The 20,918-nt window shown below is 42.2% G+C and overlaps 1 protein-coding gene across 1 annotated transcript in view; it reads right to left on the bottom strand.

The window, feature by feature from the left end:
* Nucleotides 1-20,918, bottom strand: part of CATSPERE (catsper channel auxiliary subunit epsilon) — a 90,324-nt gene that overhangs the window by 35,555 nt on the left and 33,851 nt on the right. The window contains 8 exon segments of the mRNA XM_074947611.1: nt 6,344-6,371; nt 6,373-6,746; nt 7,839-8,331; nt 8,825-8,856; nt 11,856-12,015; nt 14,647-14,753; nt 15,987-16,064; nt 17,419-17,449. Of these exon segments, the coding sequence (XP_074803712.1) occupies nt 6,344-6,371; nt 6,373-6,746; nt 7,839-8,331; nt 8,825-8,856; nt 11,856-12,015; nt 14,647-14,753; nt 15,987-16,064; nt 17,419-17,449 (1,303 nt within the window).

Genomic DNA, 20,918 nt, shown 5'->3' with positions numbered 1-20,918 from the left:
GCACAGAAGTGGAGGGAGAGTGAAAGGAGGATCTGCCAGAAGAATGAGGAGCGCCGGCAGCAAAACGCGGTGCTCCGACAGCAAAGCACGGATTGGCTGATTAGCATAATGGAGTGCCAAGCAGACTCTATCCAGGCGCTCGTCGCCATGCAGGCGGAGCACTACTGCGCTCGGCCCCCCCCCCGCAGCCCTTGTCCCAAAACTCTTTCCCGTGTTCCCCATGTCCCCTCCAACCCACTTTCCCCAACATCTGGGTTCTTACCGCCCCCAGCTGCCTCCTACACCCCTAGCTTCACCATCCACCCATGAAAACTACGACCCTTATCCACCGCACTCAACCCCCCTCAACATGCCTTACAGCCATCCTGAAGTGCAGCACTCAGTGCACAGCACTCCAGACAGGATTCCAGAGTATGAAATCAGGACATACTCAAGTCTGTCAGTGAACCGGTCCCCACCCCACCCCCTTGCCATTGTGGTATTGTGTTACTTTGTTTTTATTTCAATAAATGAATTTTCTTTTCAATAAATGGAGTTTTCACTTTGAAAACATACTTCATTAGTCCATAAAGCAAAATATACCTTAACCCAGGAAAGCAACAAGCACTACAATTCAGCGTACCAAACACAGCCACTACACTTAACTCCTGTGCAGAGCAACAGACATTACTGGTGGCTTTCAGTCTCAAATTGCTCCCTCAAGGCATCCCTAATCCTTGCAGCCCCACGCTGGGCCCCTCTAATAACCCTGCTCTCTGGCTGTGTGAATTCAGCCTCCTGGTGTTGAACCTCCAAGGCCCATGCCTGAGTGAAGCTTTCACCCTTCCCTTCACAAATATTATGAAGGGTACAGCACGCGGATATAACCGCGGGGATGCTGGCTTCGGCCAAGTCCAGCTTCCCATAAAGAGAGCGCCAGCAGCCCTTCAAATGGCCAAAAGCACACTCCACAGTCATTCGGCACCAGCTCAGCCTGTAGTTGAACCGTTCCTAGCTGCTGTGCAGGCTCCCTGTGTAGAGTTTCATGAGCCGCGGCATTAAAGGGTAAGCGGGGTCTCCAAGGATCACAATGGGCATTTTGACTTCCCCTACGGTGATCCTCTGGTCTGGGAAAAAAGTCCTGGCTTGCAGCTTCCTGAACAGGCCAGTGTTCCAAAAGATGTGTGTTTCATGCACCTTTCCGGGCCAGCCTGCGTTAATGTCAATGAAACGCCCACATGATCCACAAGCACCTGGAGAACCATGGAGAAATACCCCTTTTGGTTAACATACTCAGAGGCCAGGTGGTCTGGTGCCAGAATAGGAATATGCATCCCATCTATCGCCCCTCTGCAGTTAGGGAAACCCATTTGTTCAAAGCCAGCTACAATGTCATGCATGTTACCCGGAGTCACAGTTCTTCTGAGCAGGATGCGATTAATGGCCCTGCAAACTTGCATCAACACAATTCCAATGGTCAGCTTTCCCACTCCAAACTGCTTAGCGACGGATCGGTAGCTGTCTGGAGTTGCTAGCTTCCAGACTGCAATAGCCACCCGCTTCTCCACCGGCAGGACAACTCTCAATCTTGTGTCCTTGCACCGCAGTCTGGGGCGAGTTCAGCACACAGTCCCATGAAAGTGGCTTTTCTCATCTGAAAGTTCTGCAGCCACTGCTCAACATCCCAAACTTGCAGAATGATGTGATCCCACTGCTCAGTGCTTGTTTCCCGAGCCCGAAAGCGGCGTTCCACAGTGGAGAGCATGTCCATGAATGAGACAAGCAATTTCGTGTCGTATGTGTTACACGACTCAACATCCTCGTCGGACTCCTCACTGTCACTTTGGATCTTAAGGAGTAGCTCGAATGCTAAACATGACGTGCTGGTGAGACTCGTCTGCATATTCCTCAGCAGTTCGTGCTCCATTCCCGCAGACCGAAAGGGAAGACAGAAGTGCGCCGCACAGAAACCGTTGAAAGATGGCACCAAATGTGGACGGAAACACAGGGATTGCTGGAATGTGAAGCGATGCATCACGGGGCGTTGGGACAGGATCCAGAATGCCCTGCACCCCATGCGCCCTGCCCATAAACCACAACGCCAGAATGGGAAGAGGTGCTCTGTGGGATAGCTGTCCAAAATGCACCACTCCCAGTGCTGTGAATGTGGCCACGCCAGTGTGCTTGCAGCTGTTAGTGTGGACAGACTGGAGTGCTTTCCCTGGTGCGCTCTCCGAAGGCTGATTTAACCCAAAGCGCTCTACAGCTGCAAGTGTAGACAAGCCCTCAGTGTCATGGCTAAATACAAGGTGGAACAGATTGTTTAGTAATAGTAGTTAGCACATATTTCAAGGGACCATTAAGGTAAAGTGACCCATTAACACCTCTCCAGTCATAGGGGAGAAAGGAAATGGGGGGAAGGAAGCTCTTGGGGGAGGGGGGGTTGTTAATGGGTTATAGGTTGTTGTAATAAGCCATAAATCCAGTGTCCCTACTCAGTCCATGATTTTTAGTGTCTAGCAACGTTATGAATTTAAGCTCCCAGGCTTATTTTTTGAAAAAGTGTTGTGAAGGTTCCCTTTGAGGATGAGGACTGATAGGTCAAACGTAGAGGGATCACTTTGTGGGTATTCACCCACGAAAGCTTATGCTCCAATACATCTGTTAGTCTGTAAGGTGCCACAGGACTCTTTGCCGCTTTTACAGATCCAGACTAACACGACCACGGCTACCCTTCTGATATTTGTGAAAAGTGTTCACCCACAGGTGATATGGTGTTTTTGTCTTTTATCATTTTGCTGTGTGAATTCATTTGAGACCATAGTGATTGTCTGTTTCATCCACATAGTTGCTATTGGGGCACTTAGTGCACCGTGTGATGTGATATAGTGCACATGTTGTGATAGGCATGTGTTGGACCAATGGATCCTGAAAAGGGAAGTCTGGGGGAGGGAGCTGATCATTGTAGCAGTGGAGATATGTCTGTAGGTTTTGCATCCATTGTTCTGGCAGAGTCTGGTGCTGCTTTCATCCACATAGGATGTAAGCAGGGCGTGAATGAGCTCCCCCCGACATCTAGTAGATGAGCTGTGGAAAAAGACTTCAGGAACAGATCATGTTTGCATATACACACCTACTCTGCCTAGGTGCACAGCATGATGGCTCTGCTTTGTCAAAATGATCACTTTTGGCTGGCGTTGGGTTACAAATCACTTTAATGTGGAGGTAATAAAATGTTGTTCTCCTTATTGTATGAGTGAAAGGCAGCAGAACTGTAGTTAGCTTCCCCTGGTTGAGGGAGTCACCCTAAACTGAACCTCACACACTAAGCAGGGGGTAGGGATGCCAAATACCAGTGGAGATGAGAAGGGGTGGGGAAAGATATTCCAACATAGTGGTGTGAAACCAGACAATTACTATGCTCACAAATGAACTCAGAACTGAAACTGATAAAAGACTAAAACCACCATATCACCTGTGGCTGAACACTTTTTCACAAAGCAATCACTCTATATCTGACCTATTAGTCCTTTCATAGAGAGCTCCAGAAGAAATAAATTTACGCAAAAATCCCTAGCTTTCTGAGTTGACCTGGAAAAAAAACAGCAGATTGACCAATGTTCAGGGATATACCTCCTGCCTAAATAACAACAAACAACAACAAAAAAGGCACTTAGAGTGCCTATAATTGAGTGGCATAGAAGCATCTTATATCCCAGAGATTTAGCTTCCACTCAAGACCCAGCAGAAGGAGTGGAGGGACAGAGCTCCAAGTCTACTAATTATCTATTAAAAATGAATATTTTTTCCTTTTTTAAAGCCAAGAAGCAAACTAAAAATTAACTACCTACTTGCAACTCTCCTAACTAATCACGAACACTAACTGCAACAGAGTTACAGAGAAGCAGGCAGACACTGGAAAGAGTTCCATCTTGCTGCCACAGTTGGTAAGAAGGAACTGAGGATGGCTGGGCCCACTCTGCCCTTTATGCACTCAGGCTGTGGTGTGAGGGAGGCATGAGGGATCTGGCATGCAGCTATGGCCCCAGTGGATGCTGCTGACCAAAAATAATCCAATGTTGCAAGCATTGGGCACATGCAACCCAAGAGACGAATCCATCAAGGACAATCACTTGAAGAAGAACAAATAGTTATGATGAATGAGGAGAAATACTTTTTTATGTTTGTTTTTAAGATTAGATTAGTGACTTGTGTCTAAATTCAGGTCTGCACTAGAAAAAGTTTGCTTGCATGGCTATACCAGCAAACATTCCTACTGTAGATGCAGTTTATACTGGCAAAAAAGTACTTTTGTTAGTATAGCTTATCCTGGTTCCTTGGGAAAAATAAGCCAAGCAAATAAAAGCATTTTTATGCTGGTATAACTGCACCTATACTAGGATTTTTGCCAGTATAGGAATGTCGTAAAATAATATAATCAAAATCACACCCTTAACATTTTATCATATTGGCAAAAGTTTCTAATGTAGACTGAAGAGATTCTCAGACTGTGTGAGAGAAAACTGATGCTTTTTCAACTGCAATTTTTATTTTTACCTAGAGAAATAGAGTTAAGACAAGGACAAGGAAAATTTTGAAGCCTAACTTATTCCAGTAAATGTCCTGACATGGAAGGCTCACTGCAACGGCAAATGTAGATAAGATGCAATGAGCCTCATTGGCACTGAGCATCACAGATTCCTGCACAGCACAAGAAGTGTAAGGGCTTGAATAGACAGATCTAGATCTCAGCACCAAAGGGTACAAAGTTGGGACATCACCCACACCAGTTTCCTTCCACACTTAGGGCTTGGCTACACTTACATTTTATAGTGCTCTAACTTGCTGGCTCAGGGGGGTGAAAAATCACCCCCCTGAGCGCAGCAAGTCAGAGCACTTTAAAGCGCTAGTGTAAACAGGCTTTGAGTGCTGGGAGCTGCGCTCAGAGCTAATCCCCTCGTGGAGATGGATTACCAGGAGCGCTGGGAGACTTCTCTCCCAGTGCTCGCATGCGACTACACTCACACTTCAAAGCACTACTGTGGGAGAGCTCCCGCTACAGTGCTTTGAAGTTTCCAGTGTAGCCATGCCTTTAGGAACTGCTGAATACACATCCAGCTGTGGCACTGTGCTTCCTTACCTTCCCCAATGCCGAGTGAGAATGGTGAAGGTCAAGTCAGAGTCATAACTCCTGTACTTTTTTTCTCTCCCATTGTTCAGAAGACAAAGTCTAGGCACCAGAAAGTCACTTGGTTCAACCTCTGGGCCTTCTTAGTAGAGCTCAATGCAGAGGAAGCCTTAGCTCCAAACTTTTATAATCTGGGTTTGATAGAAGTAGTCAAGGGATTTCTCTACACCAATTTTACTAGGTGCGAGTGCTTACTTTAGGCAAATATAGCTATGGTGTCAAGGTGCCTTTCAATGTGAATGCAGCCAGACACTCAGCACCACACTTACTCAAGTTGGCCTTAAACTCTTCAACAGTAAGAATTTAAGGCAACACTTGCATCTCTAAACCTTTGGGGAATAGTATTGAAAAAGACATGCAACTTCTGCCTATATTGTGCCTCACACTAAGGCATTTCAGCCATCATTCATGAACATCAATGTCTGACATTATGAAATTGCATAACACATTAGGCATACAGCCAATTTTCTTGGTGGTGGCTAAGACAATAGAATCCACAGAACCAACTGTACCATCAGTCAGAAGAAACCGTTCAGTGGGGTTGGACCAAAATAAAACCAGCATGGCAGAGAGCGAATGTGTGTGTGTTGGGGAAGTGGGGAGGTGGGGGAGGAATTGCCCAATGATGCCCACAATGGTACATAAAAGGTTTTTGTTTTTAATAATACTAAAAATGCTAATAAGGTGGAGAAATGATGGAAAAAATGTGTACAAGATATCACTAAGTCCTTGTTTGTAGGGAATCAGAAGGAACTGAGGGGTGGTTGCAGTTCTTTATGTGCTCTTGGTCTTGAGAAAGATGTGTGTATTTCCCCAACAAATACTGTTGGCTGGAAGATTTCAAGCTTCCCTACTTGCGGCATGCAACTCTCAAGAATGGGGATCCATGTGGCAATACTTGAAGGGCAAAATTTTGTTAACTATAATTTAAATATGCCTTTCCATCTAAAAATGGTAGATTTCAGTCCTTATGAACCCATTAATTTAATCAAATAAATAATTAATATAATCATCTAGAAAAGAGATATCTTCAGGGATCCTCTTATTTCTGAAGTTGCTGTCTTACACCCAAATTATTATGTATTCAAATGTAAAATACTTAACCAATAAGCAGTTGGTGAATAGTGCTCCCTTGAGCTTTTTCCGCTTGCCTCTTAACTGACTCAGATATTATAAGAAATCCATTAATTGTGTTGTTTTTATAGCTATAATAGACCGTTTCCTTGTCCCACATCAGCATAGATGGTGATGCTGAATATACAAATTCCATCAACATAAAACCCTGCAGAGGAGCATTTAAGGAAAAGTCTCTTAAGACCCACAAATCTCGGTCTTTGTTATACGCTGACAGATAAAACACCCTGGAGGAGCTGCACCCAATGCAGGCCATCAGCAAAACAACCTCAGATGGGCGTGAGTCATAGCAAACAGTGCCTATAGATAAAGAAGCAGTCACTGGCAAATCTAGGACCTTCTTTAGCTTTGTTGTATCTGTTATTTTAATAAACACATTGCCACCATATCCTAGATATTGTTCACTTGGTGTCCATATTGCTACTGTACTTAATTTTCTTCCACTCTGTAAAAAAATAAAAATAAAAAAATTGAACAAAGCTATTAGATAAATAGTACATTTCAGATACTGTACAAACTATTCCCTCTCAAGCTTTGCATAAATGATACCAGTATCTCCATTAAAAAGTAAAAAAGATTTTCAGCTGATGTAATTAGCCTAGATCCACTAGAGTGAAGTTGCTGTTATGGACTGGGAAGTAGGTGGTCTGGCCTAGTAGTCAGAGCAGGAGTCATGTCTAGTGGGCAGAGCAGGCATCCAGCTTGGGTAATGAAGCCAAGAGTCAGCACCAGAGTCAACTGCCAGTTACCAGAGCCAGGGGTCAAGCCAGAGCCAGAACTAGGAATTGAAGCTGAGGGTCAGAGACCAAATGCCAGGGCCATGGGTCAAAGCAGAGTCAGGGTCTGAAGTCGGACGCTGGGGTCAGAGCCAAAAGTGATAACTGACGATTGGAGGTAAGACATAAGGGCAGGAACTAGAGGAGAGGCAAGGATCAAGCACTGTGCAGGAGCATGGTGTAAACAGGAGCAAAAGCAGGGGTCAGGCAGTAGCCGGGAGCAGAGCAGGAAAAGGGATGGGTGCAGGAGGCAGGCACAAGCAGGGTCCAAAGCAGTCACAACAGGAAATCACTTTGTTGCTCAGACAAACTTCCTGTGCCTCCTTCTGGCTTCAATAGCATGGTTGGACCAATTGGTGGAGCTGGGTGGTTCCCCAATATTAGTGCCTTGGGTGAGGATACAGTCCTACTAGCTTCTTGGCCCATCAGATTTCAGAAGACATTAGGTGGAGACCAGCAGGCAGCTGCTGTTTGAAGACTCCTACGCCTGGGTTCCTAGACCTGGGACATCATAGTCACAAACTTAAGTCCTCATCCTGGAACTAGCTCCATGTGGGTACTCCTCTTGATCCATGTAGAGCCAACTGCAGCATCAGGTACTTATTTTTAAATGACCTGAAAATTAATTTGTTGCACTCAGTGCACTTCTAATTCCAAACCTATTATTAGATTGGGCAACAGGGGGCCAATGGGTTAATCCCCAGGCCTAGTGAAGAACTTTCATATTTCAAAATGTAAAACAAGAATTGTGTGCGACTTACCTGTACTGGATATGCAGATGAACACCAACTTCTTGACTGTATTCCAATTATTCCTGTTTCTGGTAGATTGTATTCAGGTCCAAGTTTAAAAAAATGATTGGACTCTCTTTTGTAAACTGTCCCCGTTATTAAAAATAAGATTCCATCATCAGTTAAAACAATATCAGTTACTTTGTGACTTAAGTCAAAGTCCAAAATGTGTGATGGAGCTTTGATTTCTTTATAAGTTATGAATCCATCATTTGTATGGAAAGTTCCAAATTCTGACAACAAAAGTGCAGTTGTTGGAATACATGCAGACCACTCAATGTAGGGCTCACTACCAGCTGCGGAACAGAGGGAATTATCATTTACATTGTTTGGAAATGGCTCTTCAGGCCTGGAAATGATAAAGGGACTATCTAGAACAAAACAATCCTGAAAAGCTATTGCCTTTCCATGGATATTAGTAATGATGTCATCTGACATTGAAGGTACATTAATTTTCCAGAATCTGAAAATGGAAGAAATTACAGATAAATTGGCAAGAATTAAACTTTATATCAGATTCATTAAGAAAAATAATTCTTGACAAATTTCAGAGTTTGTAGCAATTCCAAAACAATTTATTTCCCATTTCTTTTTAACAATTTCTCTAAACCTTTTACATTTTTCAAGTCACAATATTCTCAGGCACACCCTACAATCACAGTGTTCAGCACATATACCAGCAACTATTAGAGTGGTGGTACTGTTGTTACTACAGACAAGCTGTGCACTCCTGGACACGATCATTTCTATTTGTAGGGACATACCACTCCTCCAAATTGTTTCCTGCTATTCCCCCATTCCCACCAAATGTAAAATATAAAATTAAAATAAAATGGGGGTGGGGGAGGAGACCAAAATCAGCCTCCAGTGGAATTTTAACCTGCAACAGCAGCCAGGCCTCTAATGTTCAGTGCCTCAGTAAATGCTGGGAATCAAACATCTCTGAATGGTCTCACATAAACAGGCAAGAAATGTACATGCTCTGGAGCTAGGAGAACGAGGACTGGTTATGACATCATGGATTACTGTGGCAACAGCAGATAGACCCATTATTATAGTCACTTTTGCCATGAACAGTAAAAGCTGCATTACTTTACAAAATGAGTTTCCTAAACTTCAGGTGATACTGATGACACCAGTGGATGAAAAAGGTAAGTTATTAATATCAGGATATGAATTATTTGGTCACAAATTCACTTGGTTCAATGTTTAGCTAGTGACAGAATTATCAAAACTTCCAGAATTCTATAAAAATAGGGTTGTTTTAATAACGGAGCTAAGATAATTGAATATGAGAAAAAACAGCCAAATTTTGTCTTAGATATACACATGCAACTGCTATTGATTTCAATGCAAATTGTATGCACATATTCAAAGGCAAAATTTGGTCCATACAGAATAACAATAATGAAATAAGAAAAGGAGTACCTGTGGCACCTTAGAGACTAACAAATTTATTTAAGCATAAGCTTTCACGAGCTACAGCTCACTTCATCGGATGCATTCAGTGGAAAATACAGTGGGGAGATTTATATACATAGAGATCATGAAACAATGGGTGTTACCATACACACTGTAAGGAGAGTGATCACTTAAGGTGAGCTATTACCAGCAGGAGAGCGGGGCGGGGGGAAAGCCTTTTGTAGTGATAATCACGGTGGGCCATTTCCAGCAGTTGGCAAGAATGTCTGAGGAACAGTGGGGGGTGGCGGGGGGGAAATAAACATGGGGAAATAGTTTTACTTTGTGTAATGACCCATCCACTCCCAGTCTCTATTCAAGCCTAAGTTAACTGTATCCAGTTTGCAAATTAATTCCAATTCAGCAGCCTCTCGTTGGAGTCTGTTTTTGAAGTTTTTTTGTTGAAGAATTGCAACTTTTAGGTCTGCAATCGAGTGACCAAAGAGATTGAAGTGTTCTCCAACTGGTTTTTGAATGTTATAATTCTTGACGTCTGATTTGTGTCCATTTACTCTTTTACGTAGAGACTGTCCAGTTTGACCAATGTACATGGCAGAGGGGCATTGCTGGCACACGATGGCATATATCACATTGGTAGATGTGCAGGTGAACGAGCCTCTGATAGTGTGGCTGATGTGATTAGGCCCTATGATGGTGTCCCCTGAATAGATATGTGGGCACAGTTGGCAACGGGCTTTGTTGCAAGGATAGGTTCCTGGGTTAGTGGTTCTGTTGTGTGGTGTGTGGTTGCTGGTGAGTATTTGCTTCAGTTTGGGGGGCTGTCTGTAAGCAAGGACTGGCCTGTCTCCCAAGATCTGTGAGAGTGATGGGTCGTCCTTCAGGATAGGGTGTAGATCCTTGATGATGCGTTGGAGAGGTTTTAGTTGGGGGCTGAAGGTGATGGTTAATGGCTTTCTGTTATTTTCTTTGTTGGGCCTGTCCTGTAGTAGGTGACTTCTGGGTACTCTTCTGGCTCTGTCAATCTGTTTCTTCACTTCAGCAGTTGTAAGAACGCTTGATAGAGATCTTGTAGGTGTTTGTCTCTGTCTGAGGGGTTGGAGCAAATGCGGTTGTATCGTAGAGCTTGGCTGTAGACAATGGATCGTGTGGTGTGGTCTGGATGAAAGCTGGAGGCATGTAGGTAGGAATAGCGGTCAGTAGGTTTCTGGTATAGGGTGGTGTTTATGTGACCATCGCTTATTAGCACCGTAGTGTCCAGGAAGTGGATCTCTTGTGTGGACTGGTCCAGGCTGAGGTTGATGGTGGGATGGAAATTGTTGAAATCATGGTGGAATTCCTCAAGGGCTTCTTTTCCATGGGTCCAGATGATGAAGATGTCATCAATGTAGCGCAAGTAGAGTAGGGGCATTAGGGGACGAGAGCTGAGGAAGCTTTGTTCTAAGTCAGCCATAAAAATGTTGGCATAGTGTGGGGCCATGCGGGTACCCATAGCAGTGCCGCTGATTTGAAGGTATACATTGTCCCCAAATGTGAAATAGTTATAGGTGAGGACAAAGTCAATAAGTTCAGCCACCAGGTATGCCGTGACATTATCGGGGATACTGTTCCTGACGGCTTTAGTCCATCTTTGTGTGGCATGTTGGTGTAGAGGGCTTCTACATCCGTAGTGGCCAGGGTGGTGTTTTCAGGTAGATCACCGATGGATTGTAGTTTCCTCAGGAAGTCAGTGGTGTCTTGAAGATAGCTGGGAGTGCTGGTAGTGTAGGGCCTGAGGAGGGAGTCTACATAGCCAGAGAATCCTGCTGTCAGGGTGCCAATGCCTGAGATGATGGGGCGTCCAGGATTTCCAAGTTTATGGATCTTGGGTAGCAGATAGAATACCCCAGGTCAGGGTTCCAGGGGTGTGTCTGTGCGGATTTGTTCTTGTGCTTTTTCAGGGAGTTTCTTGAGCAGATGGTGTAGTTTCTTTTGGTAACCCTCAGTGGGATCAGAGGGTAATGGCTTGTAGAAAGTGGTGTTGGAGAGCTGCCTAGCAGCCTCTTGTTCATATTCCGACCTATTCATGACGACGACAGCACCTCCTTTGTCAGCCTTTTTGATTATGATGTCAGAGTTGTTTCTGAGGATGTGGATGGCATTGTGTTCTGCACGGCTGAGGTTATGGGGCAAGTGATGCTACTTTTCCACAATTTCAGCCCGTGCACGTCGGCGGAAGCACTCTATGTAGAAGTCCAGTCTGTTGTTTCGACCTTCAGGAGGAGTCCACCCAGAATCCTTCTTTTTGTAGTCTTGGTAGGAAGGTCTCTGTGGGTTAGTATGTTGTTCAGAGGTGTGTTGGAAATATTCCTTGAGTCAGAGATGTCGGAAATAGGATTCTAGGTCACCACAGAACTGTATCATGTTCGTGGGGGTGGAGGGGCAGAAGGAGAGGCCCTGAGATAGGAAGATTCTTCTGCTGGGCTAAGAGTATAGTTGGCTAGATTAACAATATTGCTGGGTGGGTTAAGGGAACCACTGTTGTGGCCCCTTGTGGCATGTAGTAGTTTAGATAGTTTAGTGTCCTTTTTCTTTTGTAGAGAAGCAAAGTGTGTGTTGTAAATGCCTTGTAATAGTAAAACTTTCTATGTGGGCATGCATTAGCATTACTGGAGAAACAAGCGCTATTACTCTATATGATGAGCAATCTTGTTTTTCACTCTCTTTTATTTGGTTCTTCATACTACTGCTGTATAGAGAAAGAAGAGGTTAAAAATAAGACAGAAAATAGATATTACAACTCACTTTACTATAACAGCAATTTACTAAAACTGCCATCATTTATAAAAGGATTTTACCCAATTTGCTAAAAATGCTTCTATTCCTTTGGTTAAGTAAGTGGAAATATTCGAGAAAGGCTTTATCTGATGACAAATTTCTTTGATATAATGATGTGTTGCTATATTGCCACCTAGTGATGAAATGGATGAGATCCAACTGAAAAAGATGTCTGACAGAGATGACAGTAAGCCAAATTCAGTCTCTAACCCAAATGTAACAGTGATGTAAACAGTGGTGTAAGTTACTAGTTGAGTGTAAACTGGTTAGAAAAAGGCAGTAAGATGAAAATTAGTGCAACTTGTTTTAATATGGTATTCAGAGTGTGTAAAAACAACTGCAAATTAAATGTCAAAGGGACAGATGGGGCACATGTTTCAGGAAATGCAGCTAACAAAAGAGCCCGCTACAATTTAATCTAAAACAGAATCATCCTCAATACTCCTGGGGCCAAATCTAGCCCTGGGGTAAGCCTGTGTAATTCCCACTAACTTCAATGAGCATTTGTGCAGGGCAGAATGTTGTTACTGCAGAGTACCACTTTGATGGAAAATACACTTGCTTTGCACATCCACTGAATAAAAAAATCAGTGCAAGTTATTCTCCTTCACCACATATCTATTTTCTGATCAGCTCACACCAAGGTATAAATTATATTATCATTTACATCCCTGTTGAATTTGGCCCTTAGTGTTTCTGTTATAAATTATATAGTTTTGTAAATATTATAGCATTAGAAATTAAAATTAATATGTTGCCAGAAGATGGAGCAAACAGTGAAGAAAGTAGAGAAATAGACAGTTGAAGAGTTCTAGGGTTAAGATTAATATTTCTACTGACAAAAAACTAAATACCAGAAGAAATATTGCAGAAGGGCTTCATTGTGGATTCAGCATACTGCTACTACACAGAGGGGAATAGAAAGAGGTAGGGGATAATTAAGCAGTGTCCCTAAAGTATTCTTAACAGTCAGCTATGCCTGGACATATGAATTACTATTATCTGGATATTCTCATCCACTAGAAGTTTTCTATAATGTCAGATACGTCTTTGGGAGAAACTTTATATGACTTTCACAGGGAGTCTCAGTGGATTGCTGTAAAGAAGAAACAGCCAAGACATGCTCTATAGAGTGTGTATTGAGCTAACAATTCTTCCTGGAGGGATGAGAGAAGATGATGACCTACTCACCACACAGGTTTGCCCTAGTGAGAAGGAATGATCCCTATTTTCAAACAGGACTTGAAAACCAGCCAATAAGGAAAGAAACATAACTTGAAAGAACGAGAAAAGGAAGGAGTATCTGACTGAGATACTTATTTTTTTAAGAAGGTGGTGGGTTCAGCAGAGCACCACAAACAGGCTGTGAGCTCCAGGGAACTGACATGAGTTGGGGGAAGGAAAATGGACCTTTGAAATGCTAACTACCCATTAGCTTGATAATTAAGCTTCTCAGCCCATTATAGTGAAGTTTTGTGCAATCTTAGGCCCCAGTTCTGCAATACACTGCCCAATGGTGTTCATGCATGTTCAGTGGTGCATTTGTGTTGGACTGAGCCATGATCTACATGAGAACCAACATATGTTTTGTTTTTAATGTTTCTTCTCTCTTTCTAAAATAATAAACAGTTCCTTATTTAAATGAAATTATAATTTAGATTTAACTGCTAAGTTTGGGGGGAGCAACGGCTGACTAACCATGCTGGGATATGACAGGCTCTTCCCTCAAGGAAGAAAGGGTATACAGTTTGTATTCACTACTCACCCACAAAAGCTACCTAAAACTAGAAAAGGAGGTCCGGATGGGGCCACCGTCTCTATCCAATGATGTGTCACAACAGCATTAAGTGAGCTTTCATATTTTGGGGAGCTGGGGCACTGTGATCTCACAGTGAAAGCCACTGAAAGACGTGCCATGTTGTGTAGGCATCTGTGGGCTTCCTTCCCCAGGCAAGGTACATCAGTGATTACTATACATTTGGATCAAAGGAATTTGAAAGTCTTTTTCCAGTTGAGTTCTTTGGCATCAAGCCACCAAAGTACTTTGCACCTAGGGAGGAGGTCAGAAGGACCTATATATAATTCATTGCAGAGGGGCAAGCTCTCCCCCCAGAGTCTGAAATTGAAAGGAGAATTCCCAACAGATTCCCAGAATCCAAACAGGCTTGGAGGCTACTGCCCTCTTTGGAAATCCCCAACCCCTTCCATACTGAGAAGAGTACTAGAAGGACACCCCCATAGGTTCCCTGGAAGTTCTGCTATTTTCCCCATAGGTTTTTCTGCTAGCATGTACAATATGGCCACTAGTTATTTCTGTACTAGTTGGTGTCATTATAATAAACTTTCAGTATCTTTTCCTCCAGTATACATTAACAAAAACAGGCCAGAATGGCTTATTTATACATTCAACTAAGCCAAGTGTTTTGTAAGATGCTTACATTATAATATATCTACATAGCCATAATCTGTGCAATCATATGGGTGTGTGAAAAATCATTTTAAATGGAATTCTGTTCAGAAAAAATTAAATGAAATACAGTACCCCAACTCTGGAAATGCAGTAGCAAAGTATTTGGTATTTCTAAAATAGGTCTGAACAACAGGTTCCTGTCCCAAATTCCAAAACTGCTTGCTAAGTGTCTTAGAATTCTGTTTAAAATAAAGTAAAAATAAAGTAAAATAAAGGCTGTTAGTTATCATACATTTTGATGTCAGTATAGTCTAAGGCTGTATATGAGAAATCTCAGGGTTAAAATATTCTTTAAATAACATTCTAAAGTACACTTCCAAATAAGGGCGCATTATTAAACACATTTACACATTTTATCCACACTAGAATATAGTATATTTGGAACCAAAATTAACTTTCTTCGCAATATTTCCTAAAGTATATATAGCAGGAAATTAAAAAAATGACACATAGAAACCTAATAATAAAAATATTATGTTCTTCTCCAAATTCCAGTACTTCAATTAATAATATAATTTTAATTCTAGTAACTCTGAGGCAAATCAACACAGTTATGAAACGAATATTAAAAGATGCCAAAGAGAAGCAATCCAGCATGGCAATTTATAATAAAGTAATAACTCCTAAAGGGCATCCCTTGGTCATGGATGCACACCTCAGGTAAGGTATGATGCCAAAGGCGAAATATCATCAACCACCCCACAAAGGCATCAGGAGTGCATACTCAGACAACGTTTACTGCATATACCAATCCTGCAAGCTGATCCATGTGGGAAGAACTTTGTGCTCACATGGATTCCCATTGGGTGCAAGAATCCGTCTTCACATATAAGCTTGTGGGATCAGGGCCATAATGTACCTCCTTAAAAAGTAAAGTTCAGTTCTACTGTTAAATGCAGCTCTATAAAAATGACATAATGGGTTCACTGTTTATTATGTCTTGTTACTGCCATATCATCATTACTTAGACAAAAAGTAAAGAGTTTTTTTCTGAGTGTCAGCCATGCAAACTCACTCTAGGATGTGAAAGTCAAGCTTGGATCTTTCCTTCTCTCCACTACCACCAGTAGCAAAACGGCTGTGGGCTAAATTCTGACCCTAACACAAGTGTACTGATGGTAGAATTTAGCTCTGCCACTGAAATTTAGCTAACAATTCTGTTTTTAATGCTGAGATGGAAACAAAACCACCTCACTTACCCCCCAGCTGTGTTACCACTGCAGTATTAACTGGAACAAAAAGCACCAAAACCTTATTTTTGTCACTACCTTAAGTTGAAATGACTATGGATGCACATAGGCAGCATATCTAATGAATAAGACAGTGCCATTTTTAATTTGTAACTTTTTAGAGTAGACATGCACTTTCAATACCATGTTTTTAAAAGAAAATATAGAGCTATTTTAACATACCCGTGGAGGAGATGTTGCAGTGTGATTCAATTCAGAGGGTTCTGCACTTTCTGGATCGTATATCCATAAGATTAACTCCTAGCAAATAAAAAAGGCAAATGATAATATTTTGTTAATAAACACGTTAATATTCTGTCACTGTGGTCTGATTTCTTTTGGTGACTAGAAGTATACTAGAATGTAGTAACAATACCATACAAAGGAGCATTAACTTGGACAATGTCAGAATTAAGTCTTGAGCCTGATTTTACTCAGACAAAAGCAAAACTCCCATTGACTTCAGTGGGCAATGGACACTGAGGGGATCCAGATCCACTCCTCATAGAAAGGGAGTTATTTCCTTTCAGTTTTTCTATTCGTCCCTCAGCAATACTTCACATACCATAGTCTCTCTTATTCTACTGGGGCCATGCTACTTTACAATCCTACTGCAGTATGGAGAAAGAGGGATCAGAAATGAGTACTTAACTCTAAAAAGAAACAACAAATTAGTCTCTTAGCAGGGAGATATATGTATCTTTTTCTCCTGCCTCCATGATTCCTATGGGTCTTCAGCCTGACTGTCCTTGGATTTTGCTCCTCAAAGACACAACCATTTCTGATCAACCATGTGGCCCATATCAGTCAGCCACGGAGGAACTCAACCCCTCACGGGGTCATAGAGCCCAGCCTCCTGCCCGTGCCTGAACATCTACACCACAGTTAAACAGCCCAGGAGCCTGAGTCCCACGAGCCTGAGCCAGCTGACATGGGCCAGCCGAGGATGTATAACTGCAGTGAAGAAGTACCCTTAGGATCTTGGAATCTGTCCCTGAGTAGAGGGGCAGGTTTGGGTAACTGTGAAGCTGCTCTTTCAGAGGTGGCTGAGCACAATACCCCTCATTCCAAGGACATAAGTAGACTTCCACTGCTGTGCAATCCAACCAGGCTGTGCCTGTTTGGCAGGCTCCACATACAGATGCAACTGTGCCCTGAATTTGGTCCATAATCAATAAAGGTGAATGTTCTTTTAGTTTCCATATTTGCCGAGCCAAACACAATCTCTCTCATAGAAAAAAGAAAGAGGGAGGGCATGAGAAATGATTAAATATGTAATTTGTTTATACTAACTTTGGCAAATTTTGTGAAATAACAACGCATTTTACAGACTGAATGATAGGCCATAACATTTTACGGTATATTGAAATTTTTAACCAAACTCACTAAAAAAACCCTAGCTTGGGCATGAAACATGCATTTCACAAAGCTCCAGAAAACACAAATATATAGAAGAATAAAGAATAAAGAAAGGATTGGCTGAAGTCCATTGACCTTTCCTTCTGACTGGACTAAATTTGTATCAAATCACTATTTTGGAGAAGTGAGAAATAACTTCTGAGTTGAAGTTAGTTAAAATATTAGGCCAAAGATAGCACTGAAAAATAAAATTTACCTGGCTATCATTTTCTGAGGATGGAACGGAGCTGCAAAAAATAAAATAAAATAAAACAGTTATTTTTAAGTAATAACCACTGCTTTGTAAAAGAAAATAAAGGTTACTTTCTTACAGTAACTGTAGTTCTTTGAGATGTTCTGTACATGTTGACCCCACTCTTAGCATACATGCACCCCATATGCTGAAGTTCGGAATGTTTTAACCAGCAGTGTCCATTTGGCACTGCACATGTGCCCTGGATGCCCTTGTGCACTCCCTTCCCCAAGCACACAAAGGGCAGAGCATCCACAACCACCATTCAATTTCATAGATTCATAGATATTTAGGTCAGAAGGGACCATTATGATCATCTAATCTGACCTCCTGCACAACGCAGGCCACAGAATTTCACCCCCCACTCCTGCACAGAATCCCAGTGTTCCTTCACTGCACAGAATCCCAGTTAAAGACTCAGAGCTACAGAGATGAAGGGTAGATCATGGTGTGACGTTATTGACATGAACTGTGACTGTATAGATCATTGTTGCACAAGGTCTTGCAGAAAGGAGGTCAAGTGGGTTGTCTATGGAAAAGCTGTAGTTTGCTGGTTATGATTATGCTGTCTATATGTGTGTATCATTTTTGTATTTGAAGTTATGAATATTGGCTATGTACTTGTATCCCAATGTGTTTGATTCCCAATGTGTTGGGATTCTAAGTATCCCAATGTGTTTGATTCTCAGTGAACCATCTGGTCAGCTTCTTGAGGAAGGACTACTCTCAGTAAGTGCCCAATCAAGAAACACTTAACCGACAATGGACTTTGGGAGACACCAATCCACATCTGAGCTTTCCTGGGAACATTCAAACTAACATGTAAACAATGGCATCGGCCTGCAAAAAGCTGAATCATTCATGGACATGTGACTTGCCCAGGTGGCTACAAACTCCATCTTGTTGCTGTGACTTTGCACAGAAAAACAAAGAGGTTTCCGCCCACAAGAGAGAGAATTTGGTCTATAGACAGCCTCTCCACCCCAAAGAGATGCCTGAAAGAAACTGGAACAAAGGACTGTAACTACGGGGGTCTGAGTGATTGCTGGACCCAGGCCATACACTACAACGTTGGTCTGAAAAGGATTGTACCTGAGATAACATCTAGGGTGAGAAGTTAGTATTTGTAATTAGATCCTTCGTGTATTAAATTACCTTGCGTATTTTGATTTATTTTACTTAGTAACTTACTTTGTTCTGTCTGTTATTACTTGGAACCACTTAAATCCTACTTTTTATACTTAATAAAATCACTTTTTGCTTATTAATTAACCCAGAGTAAGTAATTAATACCTGGGGGAGCAAACAGCTGTGCATCTCTCTCTGTCGGTGTTATAGAGAGCAGACAATTTATGAGTTTTACTCTGTATAAAGCTTATACAGGGTAAACGGATTTATTTGGGGTTTGGATCCCATTGGGAGCTGGATATCTGGGTGTTGGAGACAGGAGTACCTGCTGAGTGGTGTTCAGTTAAAGCCTGCAGCTTTGGGGACATGGTTCAGACCCTGGGTCTGTGTTGCAGTAGGCTAGCATGTCTGGCTCAACAAGACAGGGTTCTGGGGTCCCAAGCTGACAGGGAAAACAGGCTCAGAGGTAGTTTCAGCACATCAGGTAACAGTCCCAAGCAGGTCTCTGTGACCGAACCCATCACATATGGAATCTACATGTACAGAATATCTTGAAGAACTACAGGTTTCAGAGTAGCAGCCGTGTTAGTCTGTATTTGCAAAAAGAAAAGGGGTACTTGTGGCACCTTAGAGACTAACAAATTTATTTGAGCATAAGCTTTCGTGAGCTCCCAATCTCTAAAGTGAGCTGTAGCTCACGAAAGCTTATGCTCAAATAGATTTGTTAGTCTCTAAGGTGCCACAAGTACTCCTTTTCTTTTTGAAGAACTACAGTTACTTTAAGGCAAGTAATCTTTCTTTCTTTGAGTATTTGTCCCTCTGGATCCCACTCTTGGTGATTAGCTAGGAGGCAACTCCTTTAGGAGGTGGGAGTTTGGAGCTTATTGAAACAAAGATTGCAGCATTGCTTGACCAAATTGAACATCTAATCTGGAAGATTACACCAAGATGTAATGGTTGGCGACAGTGTGGACAGAACTCCATGTAGCTGCTCTGTAAATTTCAGCTATAGGGACTCTGGTAAGGCATGCTGCTGAGGCTGCTTGAGTTCTGGAAGAACATGTCTTAATGTGAGAGGGAGGAGTCAATTTCTTAGTATCATAGGACACCCTAATACAGCTTGAAATCCACTTAGAATGTCTTCGTTTCACAACCACCTGATCTTTGGACCTGCCTCCAAATGTCACAAAGAGTCTTAAGGGTTTACAAAATTGTTTTGTCCGTGGAGATAATAGGACAGTGCTGCCTTCTTCATGTTCAGGCTATGAAGTCTTGCCTTTACCAGAAAGGAATGAGATTTAGGGGAAAGTATAAGTGGTTTCAAAAAAGAATTAGAGTTCATGGAGGACAGTTACATCAATGGCTATTAGCCAACATGGTCAGTGATGCAACTCTGTGCTCTGGATGTCCCTAAGCCTTTGACTGCCAGATGCTGGGACTGGATGACAGGGGATGGATCACTAAATAATTGCCCTGTTCTGTTCATTCCCTCTGAAGCACCTGGCCTTAGCCATTGTCAGAAGACAGGATACTGGGCTAGATGAACCATTGGTCTGACTCAGTATGGCCATTCTTATGTAAAAAAACTGGTAGATGGACAATGTGATTGATGTGAAAACTGGAGACAACCTTAAATTTAATCTTTGGATGAAGTGTATGTCTACACTGCAAAAAATAAAAACCCAAATCAGCAAGTCTCAAAGCCCAGGTCCACTTCTCGGGCTCACAAAGCTTGTACTATGGGGCTAAGGGTCTCAGAGCCCAAGCTTTAGCCAGAATAGGAACATTTACACTGCTATTTTTAGCCCCATTGTGTGCGCCTGGCTGAGGTGCTGAGGCATGCTGACACAGGTTTTTTTTTTGTGTGCAGTGTAGTCATACTCATAATTACTCTGTCTGTATGGAAGACTGTCTATAGAGGACCAGCAATCAGAGCCTGAATTTCATACAATTTCCATGCATAAGTGATTGTCATTGGGAACACCATAGTGATGGTCAGGTGATTAAGTGAACATGATGGCATGGGTTCAAACAGCCAACCAATCAACAAGGTAAGTACTAAATTCAGATCCCAAGTACGAAAACTGTTCGTATCAGGGGTGAAAATGTGTAATAACCCCTTCAGGAACCTGTGAGCAGCAATGTGTGAAAAGACAGAGTAATTTTGGATGGGTTGGTGATGAGCAGATATTGCTGTTAAATGCACTTAAATCAAGCTAATCGATTGTCCTGAATGCATTAAAGATATAATCCAATATATCAGGAATTGAAGATCCTAATGGGCTAAGCCTTTGTTGAGCTGCCCAAGAGGAAAAATATTTCCGTTCTGCAACATA

Source organism: Natator depressus, chromosome 3 (assembly GCF_965152275.1).
Source record: "Natator depressus isolate rNatDep1 chromosome 3, rNatDep2.hap1, whole genome shotgun sequence".
NCBI classification, from domain to species: domain Eukaryota; kingdom Metazoa; phylum Chordata; order Testudines; family Cheloniidae; genus Natator; species Natator depressus.
This window is presented reverse-complemented; position numbering and strand designations above follow the sequence as displayed.